Source organism: Corvus kubaryi, unplaced genomic scaffold, assembly GCF_017639235.1.
Source record: "Corvus kubaryi isolate FWS band 111438036 unplaced genomic scaffold, C.kubaryi_AGA036_p1.0 37272, whole genome shotgun sequence".
Classification (NCBI taxonomy): Eukaryota; Metazoa; Chordata; class Aves; order Passeriformes; family Corvidae; genus Corvus; species Corvus kubaryi.
In genome coordinates this window covers 2,082,109-2,103,143 of record NW_024581084.1, presented here as the reverse complement: position 1 = coordinate 2,103,143, position 21,035 = coordinate 2,082,109, and the positions used below count along the sequence as shown (strand labels likewise).

Below are 21,035 nucleotides of genomic sequence, written 5' to 3'. Positions count from 1 at the left end.
TTGGCTGCTCTCGGGTCCGGGCTGAGTGACACCAGCAGGCCGCGGTGTCACGGCTGGGATGGCGAGTCCCAGGTCCCAGCTCATGGCGATGGGTCACGTCCGGCCTCTGGACTGGGAGGGCGACGGTCACCAGCTCGTGCGCAGTGAAAGCGCCTCCAGTGTGGGTGGCCACGAGTCCCTGTGTGACAGTGAGGGACACGGGGGTGTCCCCCCAGCCTGAGCACACATCCATGCCTGCGTGGCCATGCACATCCATGTAGTGCATGTGCCTCCTTCCTCGGGGAAAAGGAGCTCCTGGCACAGGTGCAGGAAATCGGGGGGGTGGGCAGGACCTGCAGCCTCTCCGGGGGGCTGTGACAGTGACACGAATGTCCCCTCACTGCTGATACCCCTCCCACAGGTACATGATCACCTCGCTGGACCGCACCCACGCCGGCTTCTACCGCTGCATCGTCCGCAACCGCATGGGAGCCCTGCTGCAGCGCCAGACCGAGGTGCAGGTGGCCTGTAAGTGACCGTCCTGCTCTGTGGCGAGTGCGTGGGGACACCCAGCTCCCGGCACTGGGGGGCTGCTCTGGTGTTGGAGCCACTTGTGGCCAGCACGTGTGAGCTTGGAGCATCCCTGGGGTGATTCTGGCAGGGACATCGGAGCATCCCTGCGGCGATGCCGGGAGGGACGTCTGAAGCATCCCTGGGGTGGCGCTGGCGGGGATGTCCAGAGATTTAAGGAGGAGATGGGAGTGCTGAGGCTTGGGATGGTGGTTCTGTCCCCCTAAGGGACCTGCCGCTCCCTGTCACCCCTTGCCTCCGGGATACCCCCAATCCCACGCCCTTAAACACCTCCTGAGGAGCAGTGACAAATCAGGAGGATAATGAGAAATTAATAAGACAGCTGTGCTAACAACTAATGATAATGGCAAAGTCGTTAAAAAAGGATTCTTTACATGTTTTTAATTACAGCAATTAAGGAACTCAATAAAATCCCCTGTCCCACCCCCCTCCTCCGTGCCCCCCACTTCCCTCAGTCTCCCACAACTGCTGTGTGCTTCCAGCCTGGGAACGCAGGCTGGGATGGAGGCAACTGTGCCCCACCTTGTCCCTGGAGTCAGGGTCTCCTGCTGGGATGCTCCCAGCACTGGGACATGGGATGGGACACGGAGAGGGGCCGGGGAGCCCCGGGACTGAGCCCTTCCTACAGTGGCTGCAGCCTGTCCGTGGTGGGGGACATTCGGACAGGGGTCCCTGACCCAGGACACGGGCGATGGGGCTCCAGGAGCTGGAGGGATGGATCACCAGGAGCAGCTGGTGGGATCTGAGCCACCCCACATCCCTGAGCCAGCCAAGCCGAGGAGGGTACCAGGAGCAGCCCCTCTGCATCATCCCCTGGGGAGCCCATCCCACAGAGCCCATCCAGAGCCGGGGCTGGCTCCCTGGGTGCACTCCCAGCCTCTCCCCAGCCCCTGTGACGGTTCTCTCCCCTGCTCTGCAGACATGGGGAGCTTCGAGGACAGCGAGACGCAGCAGAGCGTGTCCCACGGGGAGGCCGCCGTCATCCGCGCGCCCCGCATCGCCAGCTTCCCGCAGCCGCAGGTCACCTGGTTCCGCGATGGACGGAAGATCTCCCCCAGCAGCCGCATGTGAGCAGCCCCAGGATGCCCCTGGGATCCCCCTGGAACCCCCCCAGCATGCCCGGGGCTGCATCTCCCGTTGTCCCTGCACTGAGGATGTTTAACCAACGTCTCGAGCGCGTTGTGCTAAAACCCGGGGACACACTCGGTGACTAACGGCTCTGTTTGCCACCAGAGGAAGGGATTTCTTAACAAAAAATGAAAACAAGGGGGAGGAAGGCGGGGGAGAGGGTGGGAGAGAACCAAGCACGGCACGCACGTGTGTGCCAGGTGTCCCCACGGAGCTGTGGCAGATCCCGGTGCTGCCGGAGCCCCGGCAGCCTCAGCCTGCAGGAATTGAATTTGTAACCCCCATTATGCAGGAATTGAACTGGTCTCCTTTCGATTTGCAGAGCGGGATTGAGGAGATAAAACTCCTTTATCTCATATTTAATGGTAAAAAAATATATTCCCCCCAGCATTTTATGTTTCCAGCAGATTAGATTGTTCCATTAAATAAAAAATGAAAAAAAAAAAAAAAAAAAATCCTAGGAATCTGCACGGTCCCATGGGCTCTGCTTGGAGAGAGGGGTGCGGGGCTTGGTCCCCCCATCCCGGGGTCGGTGCTTGGGGCAGGGGGAGGTGCTGGGTGGGGAATGAGGGTCCCAGCTCGATGTCCCCTTTGGCTTCACTCCCACCACCCTCTCCTGCCCCAGAGCCATCACGCTGGAGAACACCCTGGTCATCCTGTCCACGGTGGCCCCGGACGCGGGGCGTTACTACGTGCAGGCGGTCAATGACAAGAACGGGGACAACAAGACGAGCCAGCCCATCACCCTGACCGTGGCCAGTGAGTGTGGGGGGCACTGCCCCCCTCCCCCCCTCCCCCCAGCGGCCCCCCCCCCAATTTAATTTGCAGTAAATCTCTTCGGAGGCTCCGGCTTCTGCTGACTTAACAGTTCAGCTGCCTCAGAATTTATTTAGGCGCTCCGGGCTGTGCTGCCGGCGCTGGAGTGTCACAGGCAGACCTCCTGCTCCAGCTGCATCCGGCCGCGCCCCGGGGATGGGCTGCGGAATGGGGGCTGCAGTGTCACCCCATGGACACCCTCCCCACCCCTGCCCATGTCCCCCTGTCAGCTCCTGGTGCTCTGGAGCTGCCCCTGCCTGGGGGCCAGCCCTGCAACCTCATCCCTCCAGTTCCTCTGGGCCCTCCAGGACTTCCAAGGGTCCCCCAGCCCATTTGGGTGGTGACAGCCCATCCCATGGGACATGCCTTGAAGTGGCATCAGTCCTGTCACACTCTCCCCCATCTCCCCTTCTGCTGCTCCGCAGGGTTAGGATAGGTTATCCCTGTCTGTGGCGGGCTCTGCCTGTCTCCCATCCCCATTAATCTGTTTTCCCATCCCTTGGCGTCCTGGAGCGCCATAAACATCCCGGAGCCCCTGTTTATGGATTCAGCTCTATCAGCAGCTTTCGAGCTGATCGCGTTTTTACAGCGCTTACATGAGGGTTTTTTATTGTTGCCATCATTTTGCTTTATGGACTCCCTGCTCCCTCCTCCCTGCTGCCACCAGCCTGGTGGCCTGCCCAGGGGTGCCAGGGCTCCCACGGGAGGACACGGCTTAGGGACACCTGGGAAGGCACCGTGATGCCACCAGGATGGCATCAGGTCCCTGTCACCTTTGTCTCCTCCAAGCCGAGCAGACGGGGGTGTGGGTGCCCTCTCTGGGGACGCCCCAGGGGGGGCAGGGGTTGCTCATGGCTGTCCCTCTGGCCTCCTTCTCCCCAGACGTGGGTGGCCCAGCTGATCCCATCGCACCCACCATCATCGTCCCACCCAGGAACACCAGCGTGGTGGCTGGCACCTCGGAGGTGACCATGGAGTGCGTGGCCAACGCCAGGTGAGCCGTGGGGTGGGGATTGGGATGGGGATGGGAGATCCCGCTGTTGGCATCGCCCAGCCTCGGGGGTGGGTGCCCTCAGATCCCTTCCCACCACATTCCTGGATCCTGCGGGATGGAGGGAGGTCCCTTCCCACCTGAGTCCTGCGGGATGGAGGGAGGTGGGATCCTCCAGGGAAGCCGGAGCTGGCTCTTGAGACACCCCTGGCCCCCCAGGCCGCTGATCAAGCTGCACATCATCTGGAAGAAGGACGGGGCGCCCGTGTCCAGCGGGATCAGTGACTACAGCCGCCGGCTGACCATCCTGCACCCCACACTGAGCGACAGCGGCTTCTACGAGTGCGAGGCTGTGCTGCGCAGCAGCAGCGTCCCCGCCGTGACTGCCGGCGCCTTCCTGTCCGTGCTGGGTGAGCTCCTGCCCACGGACACCTCTCCCTGTCCGTGCTGGGCGAGCTCCTGCCCACGGACACCTCTCCCTGTCCGTGCTGGGTGAGCTCCTGCCCACGGACACCTCTCCCTGTCCGTGCTGGGTGAGCTCCTGCCCACCACGTGTGCCATGAGCTGGGCTGGGCTCAGCCCCGGGGCTGGGATGGGAAGTGACAGGCAGGGCACTGGGGGTGTTCCTTGGTCAGTCCAAGGACCACGGCCGGGTTCCCTTGGCAGAGCCCCCGCAGTTCGTCAGGGAGCCGGAGAGACACATCACGGCCGAGATGGAGAAGGTGGTGGCCATCCCCTGCCAAGCCAAAGGTGAGCTGCTCCCCGGCACCCTCCGTGCACTGCTGTGAGCCCGTGCCTGACGTGGCTGTCCCCGTGCAGGTGTCCCCCCTCCCGAGATGGCCTGGTACAAGGACGCTGCCCTGCTCCACCTGGAGAAGCTGTCCCGCTTCCAGCTGCTGGAGGACGGCAGCCTGCAGATCAGCGGGCTGGTCCCCGATGACACCGGAATGTTCCAGTGCTTTGCCCGCAACGCGGCCGGCGAGGTGCAGACCACCACATACCTGGCCGTGACCAGTAGGTGCCAGCCCCCCTCTGCCCTGGGGGTGCCCTGTCTGGGTGGTGGGCGGGATGAGTCCCACAGGAGGCTCGGGGACCCCAGGAAACTCTTCTGGGTCAGGTCCAGGCTGGGCACAAGGAGGGAATTCAGGGCGGGCTGTGCATCTCTGTGCCCCACAGGCATCGCCCCCAACATCACGCGGGGTCCCCAGGACAGCACGGTGATCGATGGCATGTCCGTCATCCTCAACTGCGAGACCTCGGGGGCTCCGCGCCCGGCCATCACCTGGCAGAAAGGTGAAGGGCTGGGAACAATCCTGTCCTCCGAGCCATGGCGTGGAGCTCAGTGACCACCCCACCGGTGGCCGTGGCACTGACGAGGCTCCACCGTGTCCCCAGGGGAGCGGGTCCTGGCCAGCGGCTCCGTGCAGCTGCCGCGCTTCACCCTGCTGGAGTCGGGCAGTCTCCTGGTGAGCCCCGCGCACCTGCCCGACGCCGGCACCTACACCTGCCTGGCCACCAACTCCCGCGGCGTGGACGAGGCCTCCGCAGACCTGGTGGTCTGGGGTAAGGGATTCACGGTGCGCCTGTGTCACCCGCAGCCAGGAGGGAGGGACCGTGCTTGGCTCCGGGCACCACCCTGGGTGGCGCGGGATGGAGCTCGCCAGGGATGGGTGCTGGGTTTCGTGGGTGCAAACGGGGGCTGTCCCTGCCGGTGCCACCCCCACAGTGCCGGTGGCTCATTGTGTCCCCCCGCAGCAAGGACACGTATCACGGACCCGCCACAGGACCAGAGCGTCATCAAGGGCACTAAGGCTGTCATGAGCTGCGGGGTCACCCATGACCCCAGCGTGGACGTCAGGTGAGTGGGACAGGGCTGGCAGAGTTGGGGGGTCCAGGCGCCCCCGGGTTGCTGAGCTGGCTGCCGTCACCGCTGTCCTGTGCCTGGGGAGGGAGATGGGGGTCCTCCTCCTCAGCCCTGCGCTGGTGGTCCTGCAGTGCCACCTGGTGCCCTGCCGCCGGGAGCCCCTGCTCCCCTCTCCTCGTTGGGGGGCTGCGGGGCACCAGCACACCCGGGTTCCCCTGGCACAGGTACGTCTGGGAGAAGGACGGGGCCCCGCTGGGCCCCGAGAGCGGCCCCCGGGTACGCCTGGACGAGGCGGGCACCCTGCACATCTCCCAGACCTGGTCGGGTGACATCGGCACCTACACCTGCAAGGTGATCTCTGCCGGGGGCAACGACTCGCGCAGCGCCCACCTCCGTGTCCGGTGAGACCCCCCCCTCACCCCGCCGGCACCCCCCGCCTGGGGCTGTGCCCCCTCCCTCCCTCCCTAACCCCCCTGTCCAGGCAGCTCCCCCACGCCCCCGAGAGCCCCGTGGCCGCCCTGAGCCCGCAGGAGAAACGGGCCATCAACCTCACCTGGGCCAAGCCCTTCGATGGCAACAGCCCCCTGCTCCGCTACGTCGTGGAGGTCTCCGAGAACAGTAAGGGGCTGCTCCCACCCCCCTGGCAGCGCTGGCACTGGGAGAAGTCCCCAGCGTCACCCCAGCACAGGGGATGCTGCAGGGAGCTTGGGGACCCTGGGACTCGTCAGCCGGGAACCCCAGTGTCCTGCAAGTCACGTCCCCACCCTGCTGTCCACTCTTCCCCCAGATGCGCCCTGGACCGTGCTGCTGGCCAGTGTGGACCCCGAGGTGACATCGGTGACAGTGCGGGGCTTGGTCCCCGCTCGCTCCTACCAGTTCCGCCTGTGCGCCGTGAACGACGTGGGCAGGGGACAGTTCAGCAAGGACACGGAGAGGTGAGTCCCGGCCGGGGGTCCCGGGGGGGCTGGTGGCCCTGGATGCTCACCCTGCCCTGTCCCCACAGGGTGTCCCTGCCCGAGGAGCCGCCCTCTGCACCCCCCCAGAACGTCATCGCCAGCGGCCGCACCAACCAGTCCATCATGATCCAGTGGCAGCCGCCCCCCGAGAGCCACCAGAACGGGGTCCTCAAGGGCTACATCATCCGGTGGGTAACAGCGGGGGTGCCCAAGGGTCCCAAACCTGGTGCAGGTGGGGACACTGCAGCTCTGACGGCTCCTGGTCCCCAGGTACTGCCTGGCTGGGCTGCCCGTGGGGTACCAGTTCAAGAACATCACCAACGCCGAGGTCAACAACCTGCTCCTGGAGGACCTCATCATCTGGACCAACTATGAGATCGAGGTGGCCGCCTACAACAGCGCCGGCCTGGGGGTCTACAGCATGAAGGTGACAGAGTGGACCCTGCAGGGAGGTAGGCAGGGATGGGCAGGGACAATCAGGGGTGGGCAGAGACTTGGTGGGCACCCCAATTGCAACAGGCGGTGCCATTGGGGCGCTGAGATGGGAGGCAGGAGGATGGGTGAGGAGGTCCCAGGGAGACTGGGATGTGCTGGGCAGGGATGACCCAGGGGGTCCCGAGGGCTGGCACCCAGCTGATGGAGGGGACCTCGTGGAGCTGTCCCTGTGAGCTGTCCCTTCATCCCGGCAGTGCCCACGGTGCCTCCAGGGAATGTGCAGGCTGAGGCCACCAACTCCACCACCATCCGCTTCACCTGGAACCCCCCCAGCCCCCAGTTCATCAACGGCATCAACCAGGGCTACAAGGTGAGGGCGATTCCCAAAAACGGGACAGCTTGAGGGGAGAACTTGGTCAACCTTCACAAACTGTCTTGGCTCCTCCTCGCCAAAATCCCAGATTTTAAGGGGATCTCCGCTGACTGTTAAAATAATATTTACTGTTATTTAACACTTGCATGGGCTCGGAGTCTCCCATGCTCTGTAATTAATTCCAAATTGCAATTAATTCAAATTTACATTAATGAAATTGAGTTAAAACATTAAACTTGTGTCTTAATCCACTCCAAAGAAGTTCGGGAATTTAATTGCCGCTGGATGAGATAACCAGCGTGAGTAGGATATTTAACATTCTTATTAAATGCCACTTAGTATTTTTGATTAGTACTTTTAGGGCCTAATTAGTGCTTAATTAAGTTGCTAGAGGCTATCTTGCACAATACCAATTAAATGCCCAGCCACCCCTCCTGGATGCGGGCGAGGGGGAATCCGACGCCGTTATCGACGGAGTTAATCACAGCTCCGTAAACAGCGCTGGCACAGGCACCGAGTGCTCCCCGCACCGTTAATTGATCGTTAATCAACACCGAACTCATAAGAGGAGGCCGGAGATGGTTTTTTGTGGCCGCGGCCCTGGGAATCCCCATCCCGGCTCCTTTCTCCCGCAGCTCATCGCCTGGGAGCCGGAGCACGAGGACGAGGCCACGGTGGTGACGGTGCGGCCCAACTTCCAGGACAGCGTCCACGTGGGCTACGTGGCGGGGCTGCGCAAGTTCGCCGAGTACTTCACCTCGGTGCTGTGCTTCACCACGCCCGGGGACGGCCCGCGCAGCCCCCCCCAGCTGGTGCGCACCCACGAGGACGGTACGGGGAGGCTCCGACTCCCGCGGGATGGACCCTGCCCACCCCCCGGCTCCGCGCCGCTGCCGAGCCCCGGGGAGCCCCGTCCAAGGGGAGCCCCCTCCCCGCTCGCTCCTCGCGGGGGTTCCGTGGGTGCCGAGGGCTCCTGCACTTGGGTGCTGAGTCTGGGTGTCTTTGGGCAGTGCCTGGCCCCGTGGGACACCTCAGCTTCAGTGATATCCTGGATACGTCCCTGAAGGTCAGCTGGCAGGAGCCGCTGGAGAAGAACGGGATCCTGACAGGTAAGGGACCACCAGCAGGTATCGGCTCCATCATTGCTCCCTTGCCCACACCACAGCATCTCCCCCGTTCCGTGTCCCATTCCCACCCTGCACCATCCCCCCTTTGTCCCATTCCCACGCCACAGCATCACTCACGTGTCCTTTTCCTCCCCCACAGCAACCCCCCCCCTTCTCCTGTCCTCTTCCCACCCCGCAGCATCTCCCACCTGTCCTGTCCCACCCCTGTCCCCTCTCAGCCCCCCGGGGTGGGTGACTGGGGGAGGTGACACACGGGTGCATTCCAGGGTACCGGATCTCGTGGGAGGAGTACAACCGCACCAACACGCGGGTGACCCATTACCTGCCCAACGTCACCCTGGAGTACCGCGTCACCGGCCTCACCGCCCTCACCACCTACACCATCGAGGTGGCCGCCATGACCTCCAAGGGACAGGGACAGGTCTCGTCCTCCACCATCTCCTCAGGGGTCCCCCCAGGTGAGCACGGTGGTGTTGGGGTGCTGGGGGGCTGTGGGCGGTGCTGGGGACAAGTGGCCGGTGCCACCCGCCCTGCCCTGTCCCCACAGAGCTGCCTGGTGCCCCCACCAACCTGGGCATCTCCAACATCGGCCCCCGCTCCGTCACCATCCAGTTTCGCCCGGGTTACGATGGCAAAACCTCCATCTCCCGCTGGCAGGTGGAGGCACAGGTACGGGGTGGCTCCGGACAGGGGGTCAGGGGGTGCTGGGGGTGCAGCTCACCCCACTGCCATCCCACAGATGGGCCAGAATGGCGAGGCCGAGGAGTGGGGGCTCGTGCATCAGCTGGCCAACGAGCCCGACACCCGCTCCATGGAGGTGCCCAACCTGAAGCCCTACACCTACTACAGGCGAGTGCCAGGACGGTGCCTCGGTGTCATCCCCATCCTGTCCTCACCGTGACCCCCATCATTGTCCTCCCCAGGGGACTGGAGCCCTCTCGCCCCACACCGTGACCCCCTCTCCTCTCTCAGCTTCCGCATGCGGCAGGTGAACATCGTGGGCACCAGCCCCCCCAGCCTGCCCTCCCGGAGGATCCAGACCCTCCAAGCACCCCCGGACATGGCTCCTGCAAATGTCACCCTGAGGACGGCCAGCGAGACCAGCCTGTGGCTGCGCTGGATGGTGAGGGGGGACAGGGGGGCTGTGCCTGCATGGGCTGAAGAGGGATGGAGCTGGGGGGCTGTGGGACATCCCGAGTGACAGCGCCTGTCCCTGCCAGCCCCTCCTGGAGCAGGAGTACAACGGGAACCCCGACTCGGTGGGGTACAGGATCCGGTATGCGCGGGCGGACGGGCGGGGGCAGCCGGCGCTCCACGTGATCCGTGACCGCGTGGAGCGGGAATTCACCATCGAGGACCTGGAGGAGTGGACGGAGTACCGGGTGCAGGTCCAGGCCTTCAACGCCATCGGCTCAGGGCCCTGGAGCCCCTCAGTGCTGGGACGCACCCGGGAGTCAGGTACTGCTGCCCACCTGGGCGCTGGGCACCCACCTCGTCCAGTCTGGCCACTGACCCTCTCTGTCACCCCTCTCCAGTCCCCTCCTCTGGCCCCAGCAATATTTCAGCAGTGGCCACCTCCTCCAGCAGCCTGATGGTCCGATGGAGTGACATTCCTGAGGCCGACTGCAACGGGCTCATCCTGGGCTACAAGGTGAGCCCCTGCCCGTGGGAAGCAGAACTTTCCCTGGGGGAGCCACCCCGCAGGCTGCAGGGTCCCCAGCTGCGCCGCCCCCAGGAGCTGGTGCCCGTCAGTGCCAGCCTGGCCCGGCCGTGTCACACGGGCTGTGTTGCAGGTGCTGTACAAGGAGAAGGGCTCGGAGGCGCGTGCCCAGTTCTGGCTGGCGGAGGGCAACGCCTCCCGCAGTGCCCAGCTCACCGGGCTGGCCAAGTACACCCTGTACGAGATCCGGGTGCTGGCCTTCACCAGGATCGGTGATGGTGTCCCCAGCCGGCCTCCTGTCCTCGAGAGGACGCTGGATGATGGTGGGTGACAGCACCTGGGTGGGCTGGGGGTCCCCTGGGTGCCTATTCCCATCCTATCCCTGTTCTCTGGGGCGATCCCTCTCCCCCTGCCAAGGACACGCAGGGCTCCCATTCCCAGGGGATGGGATCTGGCACTTTTCCCCACTCCCCCTGACCCCAATCTCTCCCCCTGCAGTGCCCGGGCCCCCCGTGGGGCTCCTCTTTCCTGAAGTGAGGACCACCTTGGTGCGGCTCATCTGGCAGCCGCCGGCAGCACCCAACGGCGTCATCCTGGGTAGGTGGGGGATATCCCGGGCGTGCCGCACTGGGATGCTCTGCAGAGGGATGCAGAGGTCCTGTGGGAGCAGGGATTGGCGTGGGGAGGCAGAGACCAGCTCCCTGGGATCCCCTGAGCATCTCGGAGCCCTCAGGGTTGAAGTTCGCTGCTCGATGCCGATCCCGGGCTGGGTGTGAGGTCCCCGGTGCGCAGGCTGGGATGGAGGGGGTGACACGGGGACTGGTGTCCCCTCCCCATCCCCGCCACTCCGCTCCCTCCCCGCAGCCTACCAGGTCAGCCACCGCCTGAACACCTCGGCGGTGACCGCAGCCGCCGTGGAGGTGCTGGAGGCCAGCGCCCGGCAGTTCACGGCCACCGGCCTCCAGCCCGAGGCCACCTACCTGTTCCGCGTCACCGCGCAGACCCGCAAGGGCTGGGGCGAGGCGGCCGAAGCCCTGGTGGTCACCACCGAGAAGAGAGGTAACCACGGGGGGTCCGGCCGGCGGCGGGGGGCTGGCGGTGCCCCCGCAGTGCTCCCAGCCCCTCGCCTCCCCCAGCCCGGCCGCAGCCCCCCGGGAAGCCGCTGGCGCAGCAGGAGGAGGTGCGGGCCCGGAGCGTGCTGCTGTCCTGGGAGCCGGGCAGCGACGGCCTCTCCCCCGTGCGCTACTACACCGTGCAGAGCCGCGAGCTGCCCGACGGCGACTGGGCTCTGCACTCCGCCCCCGTGAGCCACAACGCCACCGCCTTCGTCGTGGACAGGTGAGGGGCGGGGGACACGGTGGGTGATGATGCTTTGGGTGGTTTCCCTGTGCCTCAGTTTCCCCATCTCGGGAGAAGTGCTGGTACAAGGCTGGGAAGCGATGGCCCGGAGGGAGGGAGGGTGGCTCGGGGGGTCACCCGCTGGCTGCTCCGTCCCCATCCCGCTCCACTCCCTGCAGGCTGAAACCCTTCACCTCCTACAAGTTCCGTGTGAAGGCCACGAACGACATCGGGGACAGCGAGTACAGCGAGGAGTCGGAGTCGCTCACCACCCTGCAGGCGGGTCAGCACCTCCTGGGGCAGGGACAGGGCCTACCCCCGTGCCCAGGCAATTCCTCCTGTGCCCAGGGCACCCCCACGCCCTGGGCATCTCCGGAGCCTCACCGCCCTCTTCTCCCCCACAGCCCCCGAGGAGGCTCCCACCATCCTCTCCATCACCCCGCACACCACCACGTCGGTGCTCATCCGCTGGCAGGTACCGTCCCCTCCGCCCTGCCCTGGCAGGTGGCACCGAGGCGTACTGGGTGGCACCTCGGGGTGCCAGGGAACCCTGGATCAGAGCAACCCCTGACTGCCTTCCCTCCCTCCCCTTGCAGCCCCCGGCTGAGGACAAGATCAACGGGATCCTGCTGGGATTCCGGCTGCGGTACCGGGAGCTGGTGTATGACAGCCTGCGGGGCTTCTCCCTGCGCGGCATCGGCCACCCCGGCGCCAGCTGGGCCGAGCTCACCCGTGAGTGCCCATGGCTCCCCCCGACCCTGGGGACGGGGGCTGGGGTGACCTGGGGGTTACAGGGCCCTTGCAGGGGAGCCCTGGCCCGCCTTGGGGTGAGGACTGTGTTGGGGTGGGGGGCTCAGAGGCGGGGAGCCCACCCCTGCCCGCGCTGACCCCTGCCTGCTCTCCTGACCAGCCGTCTACGCCGTGCACAACCTCAGCGAGGTGTCCCTCACCCAGTACGAGCTGGACAGTAAGTCACCACCCCCTGTGTCCCTCTGTGTGTCCCCCACTGCCCCACCTGCGTGTCCCTGCACTGTGGGGTGAGCTGGAGCCCCTCTGCCCGTCCCCTCCAGCTGCTCCTTGGGGACACCCCCATCTTCCCAACAAGGGGGGCTCTGCCAGGTCTCCCGGGGGTAGCGGGGCTGCCCCATCACGGTGAGGGTCCCACTCACCCTTTGCCCCCAGACCTGAGCAAGCACCGGCGCTACGAGATCCGGATGAGCGTCTACAACGCTGTGGGCGAGGGGCCCCCCAGCCCCCCCCAGGAGGTGTTCGTGGGGGAAGCAGGTGAGTCCTGGCGGGGGTGCCCCCGTTGGGGGCTGCAGGAAGGGGGCTCGGCTGTCCTGGAGCCCCACATCCCCCGGATCGGTGCGGTGACCCGGTCCCCTCCCTCGGCGCAGTGCCCACCGGAGCGCCCCAGAACGTGGCTGTGCAGGCGGCCACGGCCACCCAGCTGGATGTCACCTGGGAACCGCCCCCCGTCCAGAGCCAGAACGGGGACATCCAGGGCTACAAGGTACCTTCTGTCACCGGGAGCGGCACCCGGCCGGGGCTCCGGGACACGGGGGGCTCTGGGGAGGTGCTGAATTCCGGGGCGGTGGCACTGAGGGTGCTGGGCATGCCTTTGGGAGAGGGATTCTGGGAAGACCCGAGAAGATCCCGGGTGTCCCATCCCGGTGCCGAGCGGCGGCGGGGCAGCAGATGGCGCCGTCGGCCCTGGAATGCGGCGGGGACGTGTCGGGATACAGCCGGGATGCCTCGGGATGTTGCTGGGATGCATTAGGATGCAGCCGGGGTACGCAGCCCCATGCTCCAGACACCTCCTGTTCCCCATCCATTGTGATTCGTCGTGCGTGTCCCCATCCCTCGGCAATGAGGCACGGCTCGAAGGTGATCTCAGCACACCGGGGTGACCTGAGCCGTGGCTGATGCCCAGCACAGCCTGCGGCCCTCCTGGAGGAGAGGCTGTTCCGTTCCCTCCGGCACGCTCGGAGCCCCAGCCAGGCTGGGACAGGGGCTCAGGAGCCCGGGAAGGGCAGTGTGGGGTGTTTGGGCACAGCGAGGGCTCAGGGAAGGCGAGCTGGGTTGGATCCGTGCCTCACCCAGCTCCCCACGCCCCCTCCCGCAGATCCACTTCTGGGAGGAGCAGCGCCAGAACGAGAGCGCGCGGGTCAAGACCCTTTTCCTGCCCGAGACTGGGGTGAAGCTGAAGAACCTGACGGGCTACACCTCCTACTGGGTCAGCGTGGCCGCCTTCAACGCCGCGGGGGATGGGCCCCGCAGCCCACCCGTGAAGGCACGGACACAGCAGGCAGGTGGGGCCCGTGGCACGGCTCCCCCTGCACCCCCCTGCCCCCGGGCTCCGTGGGGAGGTGTCTCCATGGGTCCGACTCCAGGGATTCCCTCTCATCCTGCGATCCCGAGCAGAACATCCCTGAGCTCACCCCGGAGGGTTTGTGGGGTGGGGGCACGCAGCGATGAAGGTTTAAGCTGAGGTTTGAGGGGGATGAAGGTCTTGGGAGGAGAGACAAGGAGAAGGAGACTCATCATTCCCCCACGGAACCTTTGCTGCAGCAGGGATGGGGCACGGGGGTGTGAGTTGATGACCAGCGTTAGGGTGGAGGCAGGGACAGGGGCCGGCTCGTGCTGGGGGTGTCCCCTGGAGCGCTGAGCTGGCCCTGCCACCCTGTCCCCTCGCAGCCCCCAGTGCCCCCGGCTCCATCCGCTTCAGCGAGCTGACCACCACATCTGTGAACGTGTCCTGGGAGCCACCACCGCTGCCCAACGGTGTCCTCGAGGGCTACAGGCTGGTGTACGAGCCCTGCACGCCCGTGGATGGTGAGGGCATGGCCAGGGGGAGAGGGGACGGCTCGGGGGGAGACGGCTCAGCCTCTGTCCCCGCAGGCGTCAGCAAGATCGTGACAGTGGACGTGAAGGGGAACAGCCCGCTGTGGATGAAGGTCAAGGACCTGGCTGAGGGTGTCACGTACCGCTTCCGAATCCGGGCCAAAACCTTCGCCTACGGGCCGGATGTTGAGGCCAACATCACCACGGGGCCTGGGGAAGGTACGGGGGACACGCGGGGGACTTGCTGGGCGAGGGAGGAGATGGGCTGGGGGCTGGCACGGCCCTGTGCCAGATTGTGCCCCCTGCCTCCAGCTCTGTCCTGGTCCCCAGGTGCCCCCGGCCCCCCCGGAGAACCCTTCATCTCCCGCTATGGCTCGGCCATCACCATCCACTGGTCCAGTGGGGATCCCGGCCAAGGGCCCATCACCAGATACGTCATCGAGGCCCGGCCCTCAGGTACTGCAGCTGCCTCTGCTCTCCATCCCTGCCTTGGGGGTCAGGAGAGGGGGAAACTGAGGCAGGGAGTGCTGGCCTGGGTTGGAGGTTAGGACCCGGTGTCTGGGGTGTTGTCCGTGTGCTGATCCATGAGGAAAATGCTGCTGAGAGGGGCTGATGGAAAGGGCAGCGCCTGGACGAGGGAGGGACATCACCCCTGGGGTGTCCTGCAGAGCCAGCCCTCCCCTCCCAGCCCTGCGGTCTCTTCCAGATGAGGGGCTCTGGGACATCCTCATCAAAGACATCCCCAAGGAGGTGACCTCCTACACCTTCAGCATGGACATCCTCAAGCAGGGGGTCAGCTACGACTTCCGTGTCATCGCTGTCAACGACTACGGCTACGGGACCCCCAGCACCCCTTCCCCCTCCGTGTCAGGTGTGTTCCCAGGGAATTCTCTCCCCATGTGCCAGAGGGAGAGTCCTGGTGTTGCTCTGTTCTTGTGGCCATCACTGAAACCCACTCCTGGCTCCTACAGAGTCCCAAATCCCACTGCCAGCACCCCTTTTCCGAAGCCCTCTGTTGTCCCCCTTTCCCATGGATCCAGGACTCACAAAGGCCCCAAGTGACCCCGTGCTCTGCAGGGGGGTGTCCCCATCCAGACTGGTTGTCTGTCAAGCCTGTACCCCTCTGATCCTCCCTGCTGTGCCCCAGCCCAGAAAGCCAACCCGTTCTACGAGGAGTGGTGGTTCCTGGTGGTCATCGCCCTGGTGGGGCTCATCTTCATCCTCCTCCTCGTCTTCGTGCTCATCATCCGCGGGCAGAGCAAGAAGTACTCCAAGAAGTCAGATTCAGGTGAGTGAGGGAGTGTGGTGGGTGGTGACAGGACCCTCCTGCTCCCATGGGAGCTTCTTGGGGGTCTCCTCCTGCCTTTGGGGTCTGGGTGGGGTGGTGGGAGCCTCCCTTCCTGCCTGCCTTGGGGACAACTGCTGCAGAGCACCCGATAACGATGCTGTGGTGTCCCGGAGAGCACTGGGAGCTCAAGATGAAATAAAGGACTTGTCCCACAGACAGCTGCGGAGGCAGGGCAGCCCCGGGGGCTCGCAGAGGTCACTGGGATTAGCCAAACACGGCTCTGTTTTCTTAGCTCTGTCAAGGGCTCAAATTGTGGGGAAAATCCAGAGCTCCTCGTTAAGCAAACAGCCCGGGGTGGGAGCTGGGGGCACTGGGGCAGGGCAGGCGGGCTGGGCGCGGCTGGCACCTCCTGGCCGTCCCCAGGCCGTGGTCACTGGAACCAGCACAGTCCCCCCCGGGGCCATCCCCAGCCCCCCCTCGCTGTGCTGCGCTGCCTGGGGAGGGGCTGGGGGAGGCTGAGCATCCCATCCCCCAGGGAACAGCTCCAAGACGGCCGCCCTGAGCCACGGGGAGATGGTGAGCCTGGATGAGGGCAGCTTCCCCGCCCTGGAGCTCAACAACCGGCGCCTCTCCGTCAAGAATTCCTTCTGCCGGAAGAACGGCATCTACACCCGGTAGGGACCCCCAGCCACAGCCCCCTCCCCGGGCAAGGGGAGCATTTTTCATCATTCCCCTGATCCGTCATGGGATGGGGAGGGCGTGGAACCCGAGGGGGTGACCCTGATCTGCCCAGTGTCCCCCCCGAAAGGCTGAGGGTCCCTGACAGCAGGATCAGAGTCCTGCGGAGGGGGTTGGCACAGCTGAGGGGTGGTCCCTGAGCAGTCCCCAGGGGTCTGCTGGGGTTGTCCCCCAGTGGCCCAGCCCCAAAGGAAAGGGGACACGCGCTGACCACCCACGTGCCTGTCCCCGAGGTCCCCACCCCGGCCCAGCCCCGGCAGCCTGCACTACTCGGACGAGGACGTGACCAAGTACAACGACCTGATCCCCGCCGAGAGCAGCAGCCTGACCGAGAAACCCTCCGAGGTCTCCGACTCCCAGGTGACCCCCAGGGCTGCACACGGGGACAGGGACCTGGGGCGGGGCGAAGGGTGCTGGGAGCCCTCCCTGAGCACCAGCCCTTTCCTCCGCCCGCCACGAGGCAGGTCCCGCTGCGCGTTTGGGAGCAGCGCTGCTGCTCCTGCCCCATCCCGCTTTGGAGGCGGCAGCATCCCCGTGGCTTCGTGGCACGGAGCCGGAGCGAAGCTGGCACAGCCCCCGGCCCGTGTGCTGGGGATGTGACACTGCGGGGGGCTGCCAGGGCTGCTGGGGACAGGGCACGGGGGAAGGGAGGTCAGCGGGGCTGGGGGCTGTCCCGCTGCCCGGTCGCTGGTGGCAACGTCCGCGGCTCTGCCAACTCCACAAAATGCCACCTTTGTCTTGTCCCGGGGCCACGGGCAGCTGTGGCCGGGCAGGAGCGTGGAGCCCCAGGGAGGCCATGGGACCATCACCCCCAGGATGGATCCTGGGCGGCATCTGAGAGCCTGACGCCCAGGGAAAGGTCCTGCGGGTCCCTCGGGCTGTCCCCAGCAGGAGGGGACCGTGCTCAGGGGGCCCCCCCGTCGCTGCCCGCACCGGCTGTTTCCTTGGCAGATGCCGGCTTCTCTCGCTGCGGCCCGAGCGGGGCTCGAGTGGCTTTTGAGGAGCTGTGAAGAGCTGCGGGAGCTGGCGCTGGCGCGGGGCAGTTCCCACCGCCCTCAATGGGCCCTTTGTGCGCCGCCGGAGAAGCTGAATCCAATTACCGGCAGAGCCCAAAAACACCCTCCCCGCCAGCCCGGGGGCAACGCGGGCTCGGCAGCGCTCAGGAACCTTTTGTATGAGGTTTTATTTTGTTTCAGCAAGAGGCAGAAATCCCCCAGTGATGCTGCAGCCGTCCCAGCCTTTAAATACTTTCGCGATGTGCTCGCCAGCATTCCCAGAAGAGCACTGGGAAAGCACCGGGAAAGCACTGAAAATCACAGAGCCATTGAGGCTGGAAAAGACCTCTGAGACCATCGGGTCCAAGCTGTGCCCGATGCCCACCTTGTCCCTAGCCCAGAGCACTGAGTGCCATGTCCAGGCCTTCCCCGGAGACTCCACCACCTCGCTGGGCAGCCCCTTCCAATGCCTGGCCACCCTTTCCATGAGGAAATTCCTGCCGATGTCCCGAACTCCCCCGGCGCGGCTTGGGGCCGCTCCCTCTCATCCCGTTGCTGAGTTTTGGGGCTGGCGGGTGCTGTCCCCACCTCACCACACCCCCCCATGCTGTTTTTCAGGGCAGTGACAGCGAGTACGAGGTGGACCCCGGGCACCAGAAGGCGCATTCCTTTGTCAACCACTACATCAGCGACCCCACCTACTACAACTCGTGGCGGCGGCAGCAGAAGGGCATCTCCCGGGCACAGGCCTACAGCTACACCGAGAGCGACTCGGGCGAGCCCGACCACACCCCCCTCTCCAACAGCACCTCCACGCAGCAGGGCAGCCTCTTCCGCCCCAAAGCCAGCAGGACTCCCACCCCCCAGACCCCCGGCAACGCCCCCAGCAGCCAGCCCGGGACCCTGTACCGCCCGCCCAGCAGCCTGGCCCCCGGCTCCAGAGCCCCCATCGCTGGGTTTTCCTCTTTCGTTTGATATTTAAACAGAAGAAAAAGAACCAGGAGAGGGGGGGGAAAAATTAGGAAGAAGAAAAAAAAAGAAACAAAAGAAAAGCCCCAAGAAATTAAGAGAAAAGGAAAAAGCAGCGAGGAGGAGAAGAGGAGGAGGAGGAGGAAGGGGAGCAGCCCCACGCTCCAGGGGTTTTCCGCTTTCTCTGCAGCACCGGAGCTGGATGCCAAGTGCCGACATCGCCCTTGGCACCAGCTGGGGCTGCCCCGGACCTGCTGCCGGACTCCAGTGGGTGCTGGGGGCCGGGTGAGGGGCTCCTGCCGTGCCAAACCCTGGCCCCTCCACTTGTGGCTCCCCCCGGACCTGGGGACAAGCGGTGACACGGAGACCCCTGACTGCGGAGGGCGAGAGGAGCTCTGCTGATCTTAAAACCTCTGGACTTGAACCCCCGCTCTGGACCCTCACAGCTTTTGGGAGAAGGGGGAAGGATCCCAGGGGACAATTCATTCCTCCTCTCCTTTGTGCCTGGCCCAGCACAGCCCCCCAGGAGAACCCAGGACTGAAACCCCAGGAGAGCCCCGGCGGGGTGCACGTGGTGCTCAACCCCCCTGATTTTGCACCTTGGGGGCTCTGGTGAGGACTTGGATGAGGCGATTGAAGCCTCCCCTTGGCATTTCTGGTGGTTTGGGGCTTTTTAATGGGGTTTTGTGCAGAGGCCTGAGGGCACTCGGGGGTGTTGATGCCCGGGGGGTCCCTGGCTGTGGCTGTTTTGGGGCTGTCTGGACAGCACAGCCCCTGCAGTGCCTATGGGTGAGCCAGCACCAGCCCGGCAGGGCCGTGGCGCCCGGGCTGAGCCGAGGGAGATGCCAATAAACAGCCTGAGGATAAGCGTGTCCCCTCTCTGTCACCGTGCTCTGCCGCAGAAAGGACCGGTGCGATGTGTCCGTGTGTCCTACTGCCCCACTGGGCTGGTGGCAGCCCTGTGGCACCGGGGAAGGACCTGGACAAAGGGTGCAGAGGTGCTGGATAGAGCCCAGAAGGGTGCAGGGAGCTGTGGTGGCCGTGTCCTGCGTGTTCCCATCGCAGTGGGGTCTGGAGCTGCTGGGGCATGGGGTGGTGGGACAGGAGACCGCATTGCACCAGCACTCTGGGCACTGCCAGCAGCAGCCCTGGCACTGGGGATGGCTCCTGGGCTGGTTCACAGCCGCCCTTTCTTGTTCTGCCCTTCAGGCCTGGCAGGAAAATCCAGGTGACGCATTCAGGTTTCATCACCCGTCACCCCTGGCAGTGAAAGCGGGGGCTGGGGGTGGGGAGGGCTCAGCTGCTGACAGCGCTGGCAAAGCACCAGCTCCATGCCAGGGGCTGCCAGGGCTGTGAGGTCTGCACAGTCCCTGTCACAGCACCTGGGAGCCACATCCCGGGACCCTCACCCTGGCGTGGGCAAGGGGCTGCCAGGGGCGCGTTGTGCAGGTGCTGCATTTGGGGACCTGGTGCTGCAGCTCCCCCTTGGACTGGGAGAACTGGGCTGCAGTGGTGGCCTTGCTGCTGAGCCACAGTCACCGCCTGTCCCCATGCTGGCTCACGGTGTCCCCAGAGCAGAGGGCATTGCTGGTGGGTAACTCCTCTGACCTACCTGGAGCCGGTGCCCAAGGCAGCGCAGCACCCACGGGTGCCCACCCCCTCCTGGGCAGCGCCCAGAGCCCCAACAGCCCGCTCGTGGGGACAGTGACGTGAGACAGAGGGGATTCTGTGTCTGGCTGGACAAATCCTGCTCCTCATGTGCAGCCCCAGGCATCCCAGCTTGTGCAAGAGGGACCTTCCTGCCACCGGGGCTGGGACACGGAGCCGGGGCAGAGCAGGTCTGGGGAGTCGAGCAGCACAGGCGAGTTCCCTGTGCAAGGAAAGCTCCCTGTGCAAGGAACACCACGCGTGGAAGGGACATTCCCTGTGCCAGGGACACTCCTGGTATCGTGGCTGATCCCTGGGTGAGGGATGGGCCCTGCTGTGAGGGAGGTGCCAGCCCTGCGAGCAGCGAGCACTGAGTTCCTTGTGGGAATAGGGGAATGCAGGTCCTGGATCCCATCTGTGTGGGATCTCTGGGGCAAAGCAGGGCCCAGGCCCCGCTCACCTGCCCTGACCCAGTTCGTCCCTGGCTGCCAGGAGGAGCCGGAGGGTGTAGCCACACCTCTGGCAGGTTTGACGCTGGCACCGTGCCGGGAGGTGACACCGCTGGCGTGGCTGTGGCCGGAGCGCCCGAGCCCCGCGGCAGCGATGGTGGCAAAGGCGGGAGGAGCCCTTGGAGCCCACGGTTTCCCACGGCTGAGGGATGCAGCGCCTGAGGAAGCGGGAGAGATCCCACATCCCGCCACGGCAGAGGGTTGGGCCTCTACTCCCAGGGATGCTGTGCAGGGCCCAGGGCCCAGCTGGGGCACAGCAGGGATGGGCTGAGTGCCAGTGGCACCGTGAGAGCTCTTGCTCACCTGTGCTGCCTCAGTTTCCCCATGGAACAGAAGGAGTGGAATCAACCAGGCTCTCAGGGGAAGACTGAGCACGACCACCTCTCTCCCACCTCCACTTTGAACCAGCTCTTTCCCAAAGTCCCTCCCCACCATCCCGGCCCCTCCAGGCAAGTGTGGGCTGCCCGTTCCCATTCCCGGTGCTCTCCAGGCTGCTCTGTGCCGCAGCGGGGCAGGGCGAGCTGTCAGCACCGATCAGTCCCCGAGGACCAAATCGGCCTTGACGTTTCTCCCGAGCGCTGCTCCCTGGCCTGCGGTTTTCCCAAGGGCAGAGCAGCGCTCGCTGTCAGGGCTGGGAGAGCCAAAGTGGGGCACAGGGGAGATGAGGCACCCCCAGACCTTGCTGGGTGGACAGGGCAGCGTTGGAGCAGGAGCTGCTCCCTGCTCCAGGTGCGATGGAGAAATGCTGATGTGCCAAAAATGAGGACTGTGACCAGTAAAGCTGGGC

The 21,035-nt window shown here is 65.3% G+C and overlaps 1 protein-coding gene across 1 annotated transcript in view; it reads left to right on the top strand.

Annotated features, from left to right (window-relative positions):
- Positions 1-18,178, top strand: part of SDK2 (sidekick cell adhesion molecule 2) — a 43,977-nt gene extending 25,799 nt beyond the window's left edge. Inside the window, exons 3-45 of the mRNA XM_042025531.1 lie at positions 401-507; positions 1,490-1,637; positions 2,324-2,457; positions 3,397-3,508; positions 3,725-3,915; positions 4,172-4,255; positions 4,325-4,519; positions 4,682-4,798; positions 4,901-5,068; positions 5,261-5,363; positions 5,594-5,770; positions 5,851-5,987; positions 6,157-6,304; positions 6,373-6,513; positions 6,596-6,777; positions 7,015-7,130; positions 7,769-7,964; positions 8,144-8,242; positions 8,527-8,718; positions 8,808-8,929; positions 9,000-9,109; positions 9,233-9,383; positions 9,481-9,718; positions 9,796-9,911; positions 10,054-10,243; positions 10,419-10,517; positions 10,785-10,979; positions 11,057-11,258; positions 11,438-11,541; positions 11,663-11,733; positions 11,855-11,990; positions 12,169-12,225; positions 12,441-12,542; positions 12,656-12,771; positions 13,384-13,570; positions 13,956-14,093; positions 14,160-14,321; positions 14,433-14,558; positions 14,809-14,973; positions 15,250-15,390; positions 15,926-16,064; positions 16,362-16,488; positions 17,742-18,178. Of these exons, the coding sequence (XP_041881465.1) occupies positions 401-507; positions 1,490-1,637; positions 2,324-2,457; positions 3,397-3,508; positions 3,725-3,915; positions 4,172-4,255; positions 4,325-4,519; positions 4,682-4,798; positions 4,901-5,068; positions 5,261-5,363; positions 5,594-5,770; positions 5,851-5,987; positions 6,157-6,304; positions 6,373-6,513; positions 6,596-6,777; positions 7,015-7,130; positions 7,769-7,964; positions 8,144-8,242; positions 8,527-8,718; positions 8,808-8,929; positions 9,000-9,109; positions 9,233-9,383; positions 9,481-9,718; positions 9,796-9,911; positions 10,054-10,243; positions 10,419-10,517; positions 10,785-10,979; positions 11,057-11,258; positions 11,438-11,541; positions 11,663-11,733; positions 11,855-11,990; positions 12,169-12,225; positions 12,441-12,542; positions 12,656-12,771; positions 13,384-13,570; positions 13,956-14,093; positions 14,160-14,321; positions 14,433-14,558; positions 14,809-14,973; positions 15,250-15,390; positions 15,926-16,064; positions 16,362-16,488; positions 17,742-18,098 (6,298 nt within the window). The 3' untranslated portion in view covers positions 18,099-18,178. The remainder of the gene's footprint in view (positions 1-400; positions 508-1,489; positions 1,638-2,323; positions 2,458-3,396; positions 3,509-3,724; positions 3,916-4,171; positions 4,256-4,324; positions 4,520-4,681; positions 4,799-4,900; positions 5,069-5,260; positions 5,364-5,593; positions 5,771-5,850; positions 5,988-6,156; positions 6,305-6,372; positions 6,514-6,595; positions 6,778-7,014; positions 7,131-7,768; positions 7,965-8,143; positions 8,243-8,526; positions 8,719-8,807; positions 8,930-8,999; positions 9,110-9,232; positions 9,384-9,480; positions 9,719-9,795; positions 9,912-10,053; positions 10,244-10,418; positions 10,518-10,784; positions 10,980-11,056; positions 11,259-11,437; positions 11,542-11,662; positions 11,734-11,854; positions 11,991-12,168; positions 12,226-12,440; positions 12,543-12,655; positions 12,772-13,383; positions 13,571-13,955; positions 14,094-14,159; positions 14,322-14,432; positions 14,559-14,808; positions 14,974-15,249; positions 15,391-15,925; positions 16,065-16,361; positions 16,489-17,741) is intronic.
- Positions 18,179-21,035: the final 2,857 nt, after the last annotated feature.